Here is a 16,055-nt window from a genome sequence, read left to right as displayed (position 1 = left end):
AATCCCCCAACAGTTTAGTCTAAAGTATTCAAGTCTCCAAGCTACAAATAGCAGAATGTCTCATTATATAATATAGATCTAGAAAATCACTGGTTCCTTCTTCCTTCCTGCCAACATTACTGAATCCTGCTTTTTCACTTGCAGATAGCAAAACCCTAGCCCCAAATTTCCACTTGACCACAATCACCCCAAATTGGCAACATAATATTCTGCCATTGTGATAAATAATTTAGATAATTAGATAGATAATTCAGATAATTCATGATTATTACTATAAATACTTGATTACTGTAATTTTTAACATAATGTTCTAGGTCAGGGTTCTCCAAAGTCATCACTATCAACCCTCAAAGATCAGTGGAACAATGGAAGCGGTCAATAAATGGTTGGGGTAAAACGGGACCAATAAATGGCTGGGAGTCAATAGGTGGTAGATAAATGATGAAAGATCAATTGGGGTCAAAGAAACTGTTTGTAAATTTTTTGTATTAAGCCCCTTAGGGTATAAATTGGCCGCCGGGCTTACAAAATGGCCGCTCACCTTGTGGTGGAAGGCTTCAATCCAAGATGGCCACTGACTATGGGAAACAGGCTCCGAGATCGAACAATTGCTCCTTAGGCTATACAGAGCCCCGAGTGAAGTCAGCAAAGGAAAGGGCAGCCTCTGGCCACACGATCAGCTGGCTGACACTGGTATCGGTTTGCCGATCGCTTTTTACGACCGCTCAAACCGCATGCGTGGGGGAGGTCTACAGACGCTGCCCAATTTGCCTGAACAGCACTCTGGCAACACTGCTCCCAACCTTGCAGGAAAGAGAGCCCTGCTCTCCTGGAAGAGCAGCTGCCCAGATCCTGGGGGCTGCTTGAAACAAGGAAAAATGGCACTGAAGATCACTGGTGAGTGTTATCTAACAGAAGCTTTCAGAGACACAACTACTGACTGAAAGGAGCTGAGTCAAAAGCTAGGGTCTCTTCCAGGGGCTGGCTTTTATATCTTAGTACAGACTCAGTTAATGACGTCATAGAAAGGAGTCAACCCATCCTATCCTGGGCTCTCGATGCAGCATGGAAGAGAAGACTTATGGTCCCTCCAAAGCAGTGAACAACAGTTTTACAAGGGACTTCAAAGAGATAAAGATTATACACAAAAGACAAGTATTGCTAGAAGGCAAGATTAAGCAATGAAAGGTTTGCTTAATGTGTTGGATGATTCTAGCAGTATTCCTCCTTACATTTTAGGTACTTTTATATGGCAAGTCCCAATATATGTTGCCATTATTATTCAGTAACCCAGCAGACAAAAACTGTGTTTAGCATTATTTCTCAGTCAGACCAAGAAGAAAAAAGACTCTTCTGTTTGATCTATATTAGTGTTAATATTTCTGTAAACACTCAAAAATGTTACAAGTAGTATCAAGAACTAATCTACAGCCATTTTTATCCTCAGTTTGTTTACCTATCCCATTTCCACCAATACAATAGTGCTTATACTTCTCAAAGGACTTCTGTGCAACATTGTACATCAAATCAGAAGCACAGTAGTCACATATTATTCTTCAGCAGAAGCTCAATAAAAATCTACTTTTTTCCTAGTAGAGCTTACAAAACTCTAGTTTTTTTCCCCTTCACCTCATAGGCACAGCAGATTGCTTCCCAAAAGCAATTACTTCGGGAAGAAACACATACCTAAGGAACCATTGTGTCCCAATGGGACTGGTCTGCCCCACCTGTGCCAGCAGAGGGGGCATGCTGTGGACTCTGTCGGTCAGGGAATTCTGGCCAACAGGGTCCAGAAGAAGAGCCTTCTCTGCCATGCCTCCTGCCCTCTGGAACATCTTGGTCCCCCCAATGAGGTCTGCTCCCACCCTTCTGACCTTCTGTAAGGGCCTGAAGACCCTTACAGAAGGTAAGTTGGTTTGGGGCCTCAATGGGGGAGATGGAGGTGGATGATGAACCAATAGCAGATCCCTCTTCCCTCTCTAAACATCCAGATCCGCGCCATCTTTTAGTCAAAATTTGTATTTTTTATAATTATACAGGTTGTCCTCAACTTATGACCACAACTGAGCTCAAAATTTCTGTCATTAAGTGAGACATTTGTTAAGTGAGTTTTGCCCCATTTTGTGACCTTTCATGCCTCATTTCTTAAGTGAATCACTACAGTTGACAAGTTAGTAACCTAGTTGTTAAGTGAATCTGGCTCCTCCCTTGACTCTGCTTGTCAGGTCGCAAAAGGAGACCTTGGGACACAGCAACCATCATAAATATGAATCAGTTGCCAAGCACCTGAATTTTGATCACACGATCATGGGGATGCTGCAAAAGTTGTAAATGTGAAAAACGGTTATAACTCACTTTTTTTCAGTGCAGTTATAACTTTGAATGGTCACTAAATGAACTGTTGTAAGTCAAGGACTACCTGTATATGGGTTTGTATGATTTAGTTGCTTTGAATGTTAAGTCGCCCACAATTGCCTCGCAGCGAGATGGATGGTGAACTAATTTAATAAATCAATTTTAAAATACCGGTATTGCTGATCTCCACTGTATTGCACACAACCAGACATTCTTCTATCTCAGAAGAAATATCAATGATGCCAAGCCTGCCTAAAAAATTCTTAAGAAATGCACTGCATTTTAATTTTCAAATAATGTGGCATTCAGATCCTTAGATGAGATATTGTCGTGGACAAAATATATATAAGTGATTATGCTTAAAACAATAGGTTATTTGTGGAAAAAGACATTCACAATGGAAACAGAGCGCAAGTTCTTTCACCCCCATTAGTTTAAAGTTATTTAAGAGTGTCAAGGTCTGATGCTTACTATATATGCTCCTCAATATACTATATCACGTTTAAATAAAAGTGTCCTTTTTACTTGCTTATTTTATCCTGAGAACAAACTCTTTTTCACTGTTTGTTTTATAATCTCATTTTCTATTTAAAAAATTCCAAAATAAAGTAGTATTATCAGTCTAAATCACTTTGCCCAAAGCATTAATTCAGAACAGCAAGCAGCATGACTGAAACATGTTAAGCGACTTGAGATTAATAAGTGAATAATCTACTATGGAAAATTTAGTGCATTACTGAATCAATAATGTGAATTTGCATAAATATCGTTTCCTGTTTTGAACCAAGATGGGAAAACAATTTCCCATTGCTCTTTGAAAATAAAAGATACTATGTAATTATGACAGTTGTGCTATTCAGTAATTCTTAAGCTTAGTAGAAAATGCAGAGACATCCCCTAATAACCACTATATTAACATCATGTTGAAGCAGCTTCTTCTTCTTATGGCCCTTTTATATTCCTTACAGTAGATTATATTTCAGCAGTAATATCTGGATTGATCTTATTTGTGCAAGATTCAGGACAATTCTAAATCTCAAAACACTTAAAATTGTCTAGAAAATTGTCCAGCAGTGGCTCCCACAGCACTTGGATTGAAACAAGTTAAGCCAACAGATCATAAGGCAGCATTGTTAACATAAACTATCTTCAATCAATTGCTACCAAGTTCATGGCAGTTGCTGTGAGTGGTAGAAACAGTAGCTGTAGCATTGAGATATCCTAACAAACTTTCTTAGATTTATTGGGAGAATATGAGTGCACTGTATTTCATCCCCAAAAAGATTCTTTTTAAGACCAGCTGTTGACCAGAGTTCCATTTTGTGGGGGTAGGGGATGGGGTAATCCAAATGATTCAATCAAGTATATTAACAAGCAGACCAATTTAAATAATTCCATGTTAATGTACAGTATATTCAGTACCAATGATAGAGAAGAAAGAATGTATAAGAATTAACTTAAAAGAAAATAATCCACATTGGAAATATAAATATCTTATGGAAAGCTAATTTTGGTTCTCAATACAGTTACAATCTGTTCAGCTATAACATTTGCCGAGAATATTTGAAACAAATATTGGATCACTTCTGTGTGTAATGCCAACATGCAATTACACAGACACAAACAACATTAAGACCTGCAAATGCTATGCTAGAACAAAACAACCAGGTTAGTCATGAGGCTAACCTGTACAAATATTTTCCAAACACTGACTCATTCATGAAGAGTTGTGTGTAACCCCTGGAATGAAATGTGGGGGTAGGGGAATTAGAAGGATTAAATATAATTTTCTCAATTTTTAAACATTGGAATTAAAAATACATTTGCATAAATATAAACAAATCATCATCTGTGAATAGAACCAATACAGTTCATACAAATGTAACTGCGATTAAACATTGCATTAAGCCATAATGTGATTTGATTTTAACTACATATGTAAACTAAGTCAATTGCAATTTATGACAAATCATAATTAAGTAAACTGTGATTTGGCACAAAATACCAACCTAGATTCTTTGTATTTGCAAAAAGAGAAAAATACCTTCACATTATTTAGATTTAATGTCCTTTATTCATCACCACTGACGCGGTGGCTCAGTGGCTAAGACACTGAGCTTGTCTATCAGAAAGGTTGGCAGTTTGGCGGTTCGAATCCCTAGCACCGCGTAATGGAGTGAGCTCCCGTTACTTGTCCCAGCTCCTGTCAACCTAGCAGTTCGAAAGCATGTAAAAATGCAAGTAGCAAAATAGGGACCACTTCAGTAGAAAGGTAACAGCGTTCCATGAGCCTTCAGCATTTAGTCATGCTGGCCACATAACCATGGAGACGTCTTTGGTCAGCGCTGGCTCTTCGACTTTGTAACGGAGATGAGCACCACCCCCTAGAGCCGGAAATAACTAGCACGTATGTGCGAGGGGAATCTTTACCTTTATTCATAAACAACAAAATGTTTAAGGCAGATTACAATTAATTCAAATATTTAAAAGAACTAATGATTGGGGATTGAAAGTTCCTAGAAATGCCATATTTATGAACTAGAAGATTCTCATTGAGTTATCTTAATGGTTAAGGAGTTGCAATTCCCTGAGGCTATCCATTGATTCCTTCTAAAATGACATGAAGACTTCTTCAATGACTTTATCAATATAGGGAAATAATTTACCTACATGAAGTCAGAAGAGAAAATCCATTATTTGAGCAAAAATTCACATGTGGGCAAGCAATTTCGGTTAGGTCACATTTACAAGAAATAAACTTCTGATTTCTCTCTGTATTGAAACCTGAAGGAAGTCAAAACTTGTAAGGAATATAAGTAGGACATTTATTTTGGAACACCAGAATAGCCTCAAAGCAATGTGATAAAAATAATGAGTATTTTTTTTAAAGTTAGGTTCGCTGTTTCACTGGTTTGTCACATGCTCACTAAGGAACTGGATTGCTTGCCCCAGGCATTCCCACAATTTCCCTCCAAGCAACAAACAGATCAAGCTGACACAGTCATTCAGGAAATCACACTGCTTTGGCATTAAATGCTCTAGACAACAAAAGGTCTTGCTACATCATCATACAAACATGAATGTTCTAAATACAGACATTTCATTTTGAAATAGTACTTTGTAAGCTTGAAACAGTACTTTATATGGTTAAAAGTATACATTGAATATTGAAACACAGGTTTACATGCAGCCATGATCTGTGAAAACATAACTGTCATTCTCTGAAGAGATCTAAAAGTTTCAGTATATAACTGTCAGATAATACACTGCTCAAAAAAATAAAGGGAACACAAAAATAAGACATCCTAGATCTGAATGAATGAAATATTAGGAGCACAGGGCGCCAGTGGAGAATTTGCCAATCTTGGTGTTCTCTGGCAAATGCCAAACGTCCTGCACGGTGTTGGGCTGTAAGCACAACCCCTACCTGTGGACGTCGGGCCCTCATACCACCCTCATGGAGTCTGTTTCTGACCATTTGAGCAACCATATGCACATTTGTGGCCCTCTGGAGGTCATTTTGCAGGGCTCTGGCAGTGCAACTCCTGTCCCTCCTTGCACAAAGGCGGAGGTAGCGGTCCTGATGCTGGGTTGTTGCCCTTCTACAGCCTCCTCCACGTCTCCTGATGTACTGGCCTGTCTCCTGGTAGCACCTCCATGCTCTGGACACTACGCTAACAGACACAGCAAAACCTTCTTGCCACAGCTTGCATTGATGTGCCATCCTGGATGAGCTGCACTACCTGAGCCACTTGTGTGGGTTGTAGACTCCGTCTCATGCTACCACTAGAGTGAAAGCACCGCCAGCATTCAAAAGTGACCAAACCATCAGCCAGAAAGCATAAGAACTGAGAAGTGGTCTGTGGTCACCACCTGCAGAACCACTCCTTTATTGGGGATGTCTTGCTAACTGCCTATGCTTTCCACCTGTTGTCTATTCCATTTGTACAACAGCATGTGAAATTGATTGTCAATCAGTGTTGCTACCTAAGTGGACAGTTTGATTTCACAGAAGTGTGATTGACTTGGAGTTACATTGTGTTGTTTAAGTGTTCCCTTTATTTTTTTGAGCAGTGTATATTTTCTTCAAAGAGTCTGTGCTTTGTTTTCTGTTTTAAAATATAATTACAAATGAAATAAGTACATTTCTCCAAAACCATAGTTGCTAGTATTGTTTTATTTGCTCAATTGATTAACAGAATAACAAAACTGGGACTTTGGAGGTCTTCTAGTCCAACCCTCTGCTCAGGCAAAAAATACTATACCGCTTTCAGACAAATGACTGTCCAATCTCTTCTTTAAAATGTCAAGTATTGGAAAACACCCACAACTTCTGGTGGCAAGCTGTTCCACTGATTAATTGTTCTGTCAGGAAATTTCTCCTTAGTTCTAGGTTGTTTCTCTCTTTGATTAGTTTCCATTCATTGCTTCTTGTCCTCCTTCAGGTGCTTTGGGGAATAGGTTGACTCTCTCTTCTTTGTGGCGTCCCCTTAGCTATTGGAACACTGCTATCATATCACCCCTAGTTGTTATTTTCATTAAACAGCAAATTAGACATACACAGTAAACATTCTTTGTATGTTTTTGCCTCTAATCCCCTAATCATATTTGTTGCTTTTCTCTGACTCTAGAGTCTCAACATTTTTTAAAATTGTGGCAACCAAAACTGGATGTATTATTCCAAGTGTGGCTTTACCAAGGCATTATAAAGTGATACTAACACTTCACGTGATCTTGATTCTAGCGCCCTGTTAATGCAGTCTAGGACTGTGTTGGTTTTTTGATTCATACAATACAATCATTCAGCTCCTCTTTCCTATTCCTGTTTGTTTTTCATCTTTTATTACATTCCTTATCTTCCAGATTGAAAATAGAGGACGGCATTTTTCAGTTATTCCAGAGAGGTCTAAGACTGTCAGGTACATAATAAAACAGGAGAGAATATTAACAATATTATATTTTTGTAGGTATCATGTTTGTTTATTATAGCTAATACAGGTAGTCCTTGACTTACAACAGTTCATTTAGTGACCATTCAAAAAGTTACAACGGCACTGGAAAAAATGACATGACTATTTTTCACACTTCGTGTGTGGCATCCCCATGGTCATGTGATTAAAATTCAGATGATTGGCAATTGACTTATATTTATGACTGTTGCGGTGTCCTGGGGTCATGCGATCCTCTTTTGCAACCTTCTGACAAGCAAAGCCAATAGAGAAACCAGATTCACTTAACAATCATGTTTAAGAACTGCAGTGATTCACTTAACAAATGTGGCGAGAAAAGTTATAAAATGGGGCAAAACTCACTTAACAAATTTTTCACTTAGCGACATAAACGTTCGGCTCAATTGTGGTCATAAGTTGAGGACCACCTGTATTTTGTCTCAAAATACTGGTTACATAAATCAAAGATTCTGTATTTGAAACACTAACTTTTAACCTTTTTTGTTTGTGCCTTTGAGTCAGTGTTAACACCTGGATTAATTATTTCAGCCTTCTTGGCAAAATTTTCAGAAGTGCTTTGCTATTATCTTCTTTCCAGAGTTGACAAAAAGTGACTGGCCAAGTTCCCCCAGCTAGATTTGTGCCTAAGACTGGTCTAAAATTCATGGTCTCACAGTTTCGAGGCAATGCCTTAACCACTACTGTACGTCAAACTGGCTCTCAGAATCCTGACTGTCAGTTATGGCTCCAGGTGACTGCTCCCTGCACTTGTTTTGGCAGCAGTATTCAGGAATGGTTAACCGTTGTCTTCTTTCTAAGAGTGAGAAAAGTGACCAACCCAAGATCACTCACCTGGCTTTGTTACCAACAAAGAACTAGAACTCACCATTTGATGGTTTCTAGTCTTGATTTTTTAATCATTGCACCAAATTGACACTGCGACTGAAAACCAGGGAATATAATCTATATTACATTTAAACCCTAAACTTTAGAAAATTTTAAATAATGATTCAGAAGGGAAATGAACAAGCAGTGGGCTTTTTAAACCAAGTGGTTCTGGTATTAAAAAAAGAAACTTTACCAAAAAGATGCTTTCATACAGCATTTTTATGCTTAAATAACTGAAATGTGGTATCACATTCTCCACAAGAATCTTAACTAGGCCAGTGAATAATGGAATCTGCTGTAGAATCAAGTATCTTTTGATAATATTAATCAGAAACAGACAACATATATAACTCTAAATATTGGTAAATGAAAACTTCAGCCATATTAAATAGCGAGGGATACTGAAAGCTGCATTTCATCAACATGTGAAGTGTCTTGGTTGACTGCCTCTGGTAAAACAGATTTCAAACTTTTATCTCCAGTTAATTTAGAAAATGGGTATCTAGTTCTTTCCAGATAAGCGAAACAAGCATTAGGTAACTTTTCCAGCACTTTTTTGTTTAACATTTTTTAGAATTATTACATTTTAAATGATTCATGATTCTACATAACTATCTACAGTTACTTGCAATTTATTGCAGCCAATATAAAATAGCATAAAGAAGCATCAACTGTCCTTTTCAGTGCAAAAACTAGAGGTAGTAAATTTGAGCTAATGTACTATATTTCTGACACATTTCAAGGTCATTGAGCCAGACTGTCCGGAGACGTTTTCATTGTCATGTGACATCATGAAGCACTGTTACCTTCCCACCAAAGTGGTTCCTATTTATCTACTTGCATTTGCATGCTTTCAAACTGCTGGGTGGGCAGGAACTGGGATGAGGACAGTAGCTCATCCCATCATGTGGCGCGAAGGGCTCAAACTTGGGCTGCTGGCTTTCCAACCAACAAACCCAGCATCTTAATCACTGAGCCACCGCACCACCTATCTTTTTAAACATGACTTTTATAAATTGAAAAATAGCAAGCTAAAACTGCACCTGCCTTTTTGTTTTAGCTTGCTTTTTGTGAAACACATAAAGTGAAACTGATGTATACTACTGTAAACAACTGGACATTTTTCATACTGTATACAACTACAGTAATCAGTTTATTATTTCACCAACAATCAGATTCAGCCAGAAAGGGAGCAATATTGCCTGTAATAGCAAAACCAAGAGAAATATTCTGGAAACGCACTCAGTTGACCATCCAAAGTCAACTATATGTGAAGAACTGCCAAAACATCATGCTATAACAGCTTAAGACTGAGGCACTATATCAGTGAACTGGACAAACAGTGCGTGCAACAAAAGATTCAATATTAACACCAGCCACTCAACTACAGTGCAGAACACTACGATGGAAGTGCCAACACTAATCCTACCCAGGGAGTCTTCAAAATGGGAATCTTTCTTATTGCTTTTCAGAATGTAAAAAAACGGCAGCAATCTTTTTTCACATTTTTACCTTAACCCTTTTCAAAGTTCATTGAAACAAACTAAGCATTAGTATTTGAAATTTTTAGCCTCCTTAATATAAGCATTTAATGGATTTTAAAAAATCAAGCACTCATACTATAGCAGTGTATAATTCTGTAATTATCTCAAACTATTCAATAATGTCATACAAATATAAATATTACATGGCAGTGTAATATTTCAGAACAAGCACTCAATAATTCAGGTTTCTTTTCCTACATGCTCCATCAAAGGATAATGGAAAGTCCACAGGTATCATTTTGAGTATTTTCCAATGGATCTTAACAAGCAACTCTTATATATAGCCCTACTATTTCCAATGTTGGAAGCAATATATAACCATCATGACGAGTAATCACTGATAACTCTAAATTCATGGAAGTTAATATTATGGTCTACAACAGCAAGATTGTTAGTGTTGAGTATGCTGCCTTGAACTGCTGAATGAAAAACAAGGTTATAAGTCTATTCAATAAATAATAAAATTTAAAACTGACTCTCTGAAGAATGTCATTTAATTTGAAATTCAATTTAACTAACAACAGATAAAATCACAACCGAGTTCAGGATAGCTTCGTATACATTATCTCAATAAAACTATATCCACAGAAAGATACCATTTTCTGAAGTAGATTTAGCCTGTAGATTTAGCCACTGTACAAATATTCCAATACTGAAAAACTAACTTTTATAAGTTGCTTAATAAAGTGAAAATGAAAACTATTATACTTGCCATAAATTTTAAGAAACTTGTTTCACTTTAAAAAAAACAAAAAACTCAGACTCCTTTTACAAGCTTTCAGTCCCTTACAGATTACTTCAAAGATACACTGCACATCTTTGTTAGAGATATAAAACCAATCCTGAGCACAAAGTCCAATTCTCACAGAGGTGGTAAAATGTGTGCCAGAGTTTTACCATCTCAGACTGCAATTGAGGACTCAAATGACAGAGTGGTAAATGTCACAAAGAACAACCCTGAACCTACTTGCAAATATGTCATGTCTCTAAATGTTGAGCTAATTCTTTTAGCATGTAAGCTCTGAGTTTGTTTTTTAAAGCTGAGACACAGTATTATTCAAACTAAAAAGAGCAGTCTTTGTTTATATGTGACTGTGCTGGCAAAATAAATATAATAAATCTGGATTATATGGAGTAAAAGAAAATTTTCTATATTTATCTATTTTGATGACCAAAGATCAAGGAAACTATGTAGTAAAAAGAGCATTAAAATAAATCCATCTGATGAAGTGGACATGATGCATGAAAGCACATGTGATAATAAATGTGTTAGTCTTTAAAAAGCCACAAGACTCTTTATGTTGTCTTTGCTACAAAAGGGTTTGCACAAATATCTAGTAACCTCTCAAAACTTTTATAATTAAAATGTTGTATTTTCTGAGTAGTAATTCTTAAAATCATATTTTAAATTAACAGCTTTATATATATTACTGCATTTAAGTTTTTTAAAGCTGTTGAATTTGTATCTTAAAAATTCATTTTGCTAAAGTATTCTCATTGTGAACATATAACCTATCAATCATTTAAAACTATCATCTAACAAGCCAAACCATTAGGATTAAAAATGCAAGCATCTTTTTCAACAGACAGAAACAAAAACCTAAACCTAAAAAACTAAAATATATAAAATTTACCAGAGTTCACTTTTGAAGCATTTAGTAACCATGTATAGATCAACATAAAATGAATCAAGTAAGTATAAATCCTGGAAGAAAGTGACAATCTATTTTAATTTTAAAATTCTCCCTTAATTTCAGAATGATATAAGCAACATAGCAAATACATTTGACAAATTTTCATTTATGATATGGGAAAATTCACAAATTGTAAAGTAAGGCATGCATTTAAGTTTTTTAAATGATGAAACCTGTTTAATATATTTGCATATTTTCAGTCACCAATCTAATCTAAAACCAACTGTGTTTTAGCTGTCAAAACCACTCTGTTCCAAAGCACTCAATTACAATACATATTAATCCAGTGAATCACAGCATTAATATATGCAGTGGTTTTAGTTCAGTACTGTCATAGCATGACAGCTAAAGCAAGCAAAGCATTCCTTAAAGGACAAAAGACAAATTCTGCTGAATCAAGAATTGTTATTCTGGTGGTATCAGAATACAAAATAAAAAAGGGTAGCTTTTTTGAGATCACTTTAGTGGGCCACTGAAAAGCTTTTCAGCTGTCTAATTTCTGACTCTGTTTTAAATAAAAATGAACATTTATTCATGCACATATGGCTTCATGTCTCAATGTAGGAAAACAAGTTATAAATATGTATTTCTATAAAAGATAAAAAGCAAACATATTTTATAAAAATCTAAATGGCTTTTTGGTTAGTACTTGGTATAAAAACCAAAATGTGAGGGAAGTGACACAAGTAACTTTATTTCTTTAAAACATATTTCCACTATGAGAGGTAGACCAAGTAGGGAACTATTAAATCCTGAAATTCATACAAAAGTGGTATAAATAAATAAATTCCTTTCACAGAGTTCATGCAGGTTGTGCCATGGTGACAGGATCATATCCAAGCAAAACAAGATGGAAAAATCAATTGGGTGAGGCACAAAGTACTGAGATCACAAATTAAGAGTATACATTATGTGCTATTGCAGTGGAAATGCAGGCTCCAATCACCTGCCAAGACCAAAGTCCAAAATAAATTGTTTCTAATGCCTCAGCCAGTTATGAACTAAATTTAAAAAATCAGGAAATAAATTCAGCAGTTTATTTATAATTAAAAATAGATGGATGAAATGCTATTTTTCGATGATTAATAATAATAATAATAATAATAATAATAATAATAATAATAATAATAATAATAATAATAATAATAATAATAATGCAGTAATAATAATATATAGCCTGATTTTATAAAGCAAAATAGACTGTTCTAAATAAAATGTTTGGGGAAAAATGTAACCATGCAGCATTCATCTTGAAGTAATGTTGCAAGGTAGGCAGTAATCTTATATATTTCCAAACTCTCTCATAGATATCCATAACAAGCCATGATGACTTCAAAATGACAACTCTTGCATGATACGTAATTAGGCAAGTGACTAAGTTATGAACTATTCTGATATGTGATACGTACAGTACATTAAATCATTATTTATATAATGACATCATTAAACATTGTCATCACCCTTCCTCCCCCCCAAAAAAAATGTATTTTGCTTCAATAAGCTACATGCCACCAAATTCAGTGGGACTTTTATATAAACTGAGACTCAAAGGATGAAACTATTAAGCTAAAGTTATAGTACTGAAAAAGTTTGGGAAAGTCCACTTCCAAGCACAGAGACATGAGTAACATGCTCCTGGAAGGATAAAAAACACCAGCTTCCACTTTGAAATGCTTGCAACCTTCAAACTGGAAAATGTTTAGGGACCTCCTTGCAAAAATACAGATCAATCAAAAATAGTTAAATCCTTATGGGTGCCAATGTTGGGGCACATCCCTCTTTTCCCCAAAGTAAAATTTATCAATGAAAGGTATCACAAGATTAGTCATTTTGGTGTGTGTTACATTAACAGAAAGGTTTAACTTACATTCATTATGTTACTTTAAAAATATTAAAGATAAATTCAAACTGAAGTCTTCTATATCACAGCCCTTAGCTACCCTTTTCATACAACAGGTCTGCAAGGGAATTTGTTGAAAAATCCTCAAGCGCTCCTGAATTACAATATATTATACGGTGGCTTAGAAACCACAAGAGTACAAGAGCTTTGCTCCTTTTACTCACCAGACAACACCAAAGGCTCCATATCCAATAGGCCTGTCTGGTTCAATATCCAGTTGTTGTTGTGAATGATGAGTATGCTGATGATGGTGCGCTTTAACTGCAGCAGCTGCTGCAGCTTGTACCTGAGCTGGGGCTGCTGCTGCCGGTCCAGGTGCTTGACCTGGTGCCGGGGATGGAAAATATGGCTGCTGCTGCCCCGGATTTAACATGGCGGCGGCAGCTGCCGCTGCTGCAGCTGCCGCCGCTGAAGAACTGTGTTGCTGTACAGGATGCACTGCGGCTGCAGAACCCGGGTGCAAGTGGTGTTGAGAATGGTGATGGTGATGGAGATGAGGAGGGGGAAGGTGAGGAAGGTGATGGTGGTGATGGTGGTGGTGACCTGCTGCTGCTGCAGATGTACCGCCATTGTAAGCTGCCATCATTTTTGCGCTGACTGTAGCACTACAAAGAGACATTCAAGATGATGCCCTCTGATTGGTTAACAACTGGGTCAAGCTGCCATTTGGCCACAAAAATGAAGTTTACTACACTTTCCTAAACAAGTTGCCCACCTTCAAAAACATGGAGCTCAACAGGCCTTTATGTCTTCATCAATCTGAGAAAATGGAGGCTTGTATATGTGCGTATGAGCATGCAATAAACCCCCTTCCCCCAAGATGGCTGGTGCAATTGGTACTAAAATGCCATACCTCCTCCACTTCAACTGGGCCAGTCTTGAAATTTCAACTCAATCCCCCTCCCCTCCAGAAAAAGGATGCAAGTTCACCCCCCTAAAAAATGTTAGGAGTACTGACAAACCCACCCCTTCCATTCCCACATCCTTTTCATTTATCTTGTCAAAACATGTAGGATGCTAAAGGCCTTCTACAGCTTTCCTCCTTTCTGCTCTGGATATACATCCATCTACTTTTTATATTAAATTTGGAAATACATGAACAACTTCCACAAAGTTGAACAGGTCAAGAGACATCAAGCTAGTAGAAATGAAAGTTTCCAAAATTAATAAGGGGAAGAAAATTAGGAAAGAATGGGATTGACAATTTAAAATGGAGGGGAAAAACAGAACAAAGGAAATAAACTGAAGATTTAAAATTTGGAAGCTAAATAAGGCAAGTTAAATTATCAATAAAGAACATAAGGTTGCAAGAAGTTGATAGAGAAGACTAAAGGAAATGCTAGTGGCAGAAAATAGAACAGTGAAAGAACAAGCGAGAAAACAAGACTGCAAAAAGGAATGTGAAGCAATCAGGTAAAAGTGTGATTTTTAAAAAAAAAATATTGTAAAGAATAAAGAACATAAAGGGGAAAGAAGGAAAATATAGAAAAACAAGGAATATGGATTTGAAATGAATGGATTTAAAGTATTTAAAAGTAATAGAATGAAGTGGCAAGAAAAGAGGCCGAATTCTACACAACAAACACCTTTTAAAAGTGAGAAGAATTATAGCTAAATCTGTTAAGCAGTGGAAAAAAGTTGGAAAATGTCAAAGTAAAAAAAGTGGGAAACAGAACACTTTAAAAAGGAGAAAACATTAAAGGGTGCAAAAATATAAGAGGAAATAATTTCTTGCTTTGAGGAAAAAAAAGAGTTTGGGAAGCAAAAGCATAGATACAGACAGTGTACTAAACAAAGATGAACAGCATACTCAATGGTTGAAAAGACAAACTTTTTTTAAAGCAAAGGGAAAGCCTGCTTTGTGAGTATGTGTAAAAACAGGCAACAAATAATCAAAATGGGAAACAGAAGTGGAGGAAAAGGAAAACGCGGTCTTGAATTAAAGGTGAAGAAGACTGATAAGAAAAAAGGCAAGGGGAGTTGAAATTTTCTGAAAAATCTAGAGGAGGATTTGAAGTGCAGGAGAAACTCTTGTACGTTAAAGGGTTGGAAGAGTAGCATGAAAACTGGAGAATGAATGGAAAGTGAAGGAGGCGGCAAAGGGAGAAGAAAAGAAGCTGACAGCGCTGGGGCGGGGGACCCAAACAGGTGACAGAAAGGAAGGAATGGGATGGACGAGACCGAGAAAAGGGTGACAGGAAAAGCCAGCAGCAGAAAGAGGAAGCACCCAGGGACGCTCCTGAGACTCCTCAGCCCAGTCGCCCAGTCCCTCCCCCCGAGCCTTTTTCTAGACCCGTCTCCCTTTTGCTAGGTGGGCGCTCTTGCCTGACAGCCTGACCCAGTGCTTGTAGAGAGATATGGGGGGAGAAGCGAGGCGAGCGCAGGGGGGGACGGGGGACGCGGGAGAGGCGGTCGGTGGAAGTAGCAGCGCGTTGCCTTCGTCACCGGTGGCGTCTACAGACCCCCCCACACACGGCGGAGAAGCCACAGGCGGGATGAGGATGGAGATGGAGGAGGAAAGGAAAGGGCGGGGGGATGCGGGAAGCGCCTCAGCTGGGTCCCTCCTGAGGGGGCGCGGGAGGGATGAGGAGAGAGGCGGGCGGGCGGGTGGGGGGTCACTCAGGGCCCACAGCGCCGCCCCACGTAGTCGCAGACGGCACCCCCCACGCCTCCTCCACTGGCAGCCGTGGCCGCCTCCTCGTCTTCCTCCGTCGTCCCCTCGGGC

At 37.7% G+C, this 16,055-nt stretch overlaps 1 protein-coding gene across 3 annotated transcripts in view; it reads right to left on the bottom strand.

Moving 5' to 3' along the window:
• Nucleotides 1–15,472, bottom strand: part of NLK (nemo like kinase) — a 107,840-nt gene extending 92,368 nt beyond the window's left edge. The window contains exons 1-2 of one of the 3 annotated variants that reach the window (XM_087957240.1): nucleotides 14,046–14,184; nucleotides 13,495–13,935 (exon numbers count right to left, since the gene is read on the bottom strand). In XM_087957240.1, coding sequence (XP_087813366.1) covers nucleotides 13,495–13,916 — 422 coding nt within the window. In that variant the 5' untranslated portion in view covers nucleotides 13,917–13,935; nucleotides 14,046–14,184. Of the gene's footprint in view, nucleotides 1–13,494 lie in introns of all 3 variants that reach the window. The other 2 variants (XM_026682691.2, XM_026682692.2) reach the window with 2 other exon arrangements.
• Nucleotides 15,473–16,055: the final 583 nt, after the last annotated feature.

Source organism: Notechis scutatus, chromosome 1, assembly GCF_049901735.1.
Source record: "Notechis scutatus isolate UNSWTSFEM ecotype Mainland chromosome 1, rNotScu1.2, whole genome shotgun sequence".
NCBI lineage: Eukaryota > Metazoa > Chordata > Lepidosauria > Squamata > Elapidae > Notechis > Notechis scutatus.
Note: the sequence above shows the minus strand (reverse complement) of the source record. Positions and strands in the feature narration are given on the sequence as shown.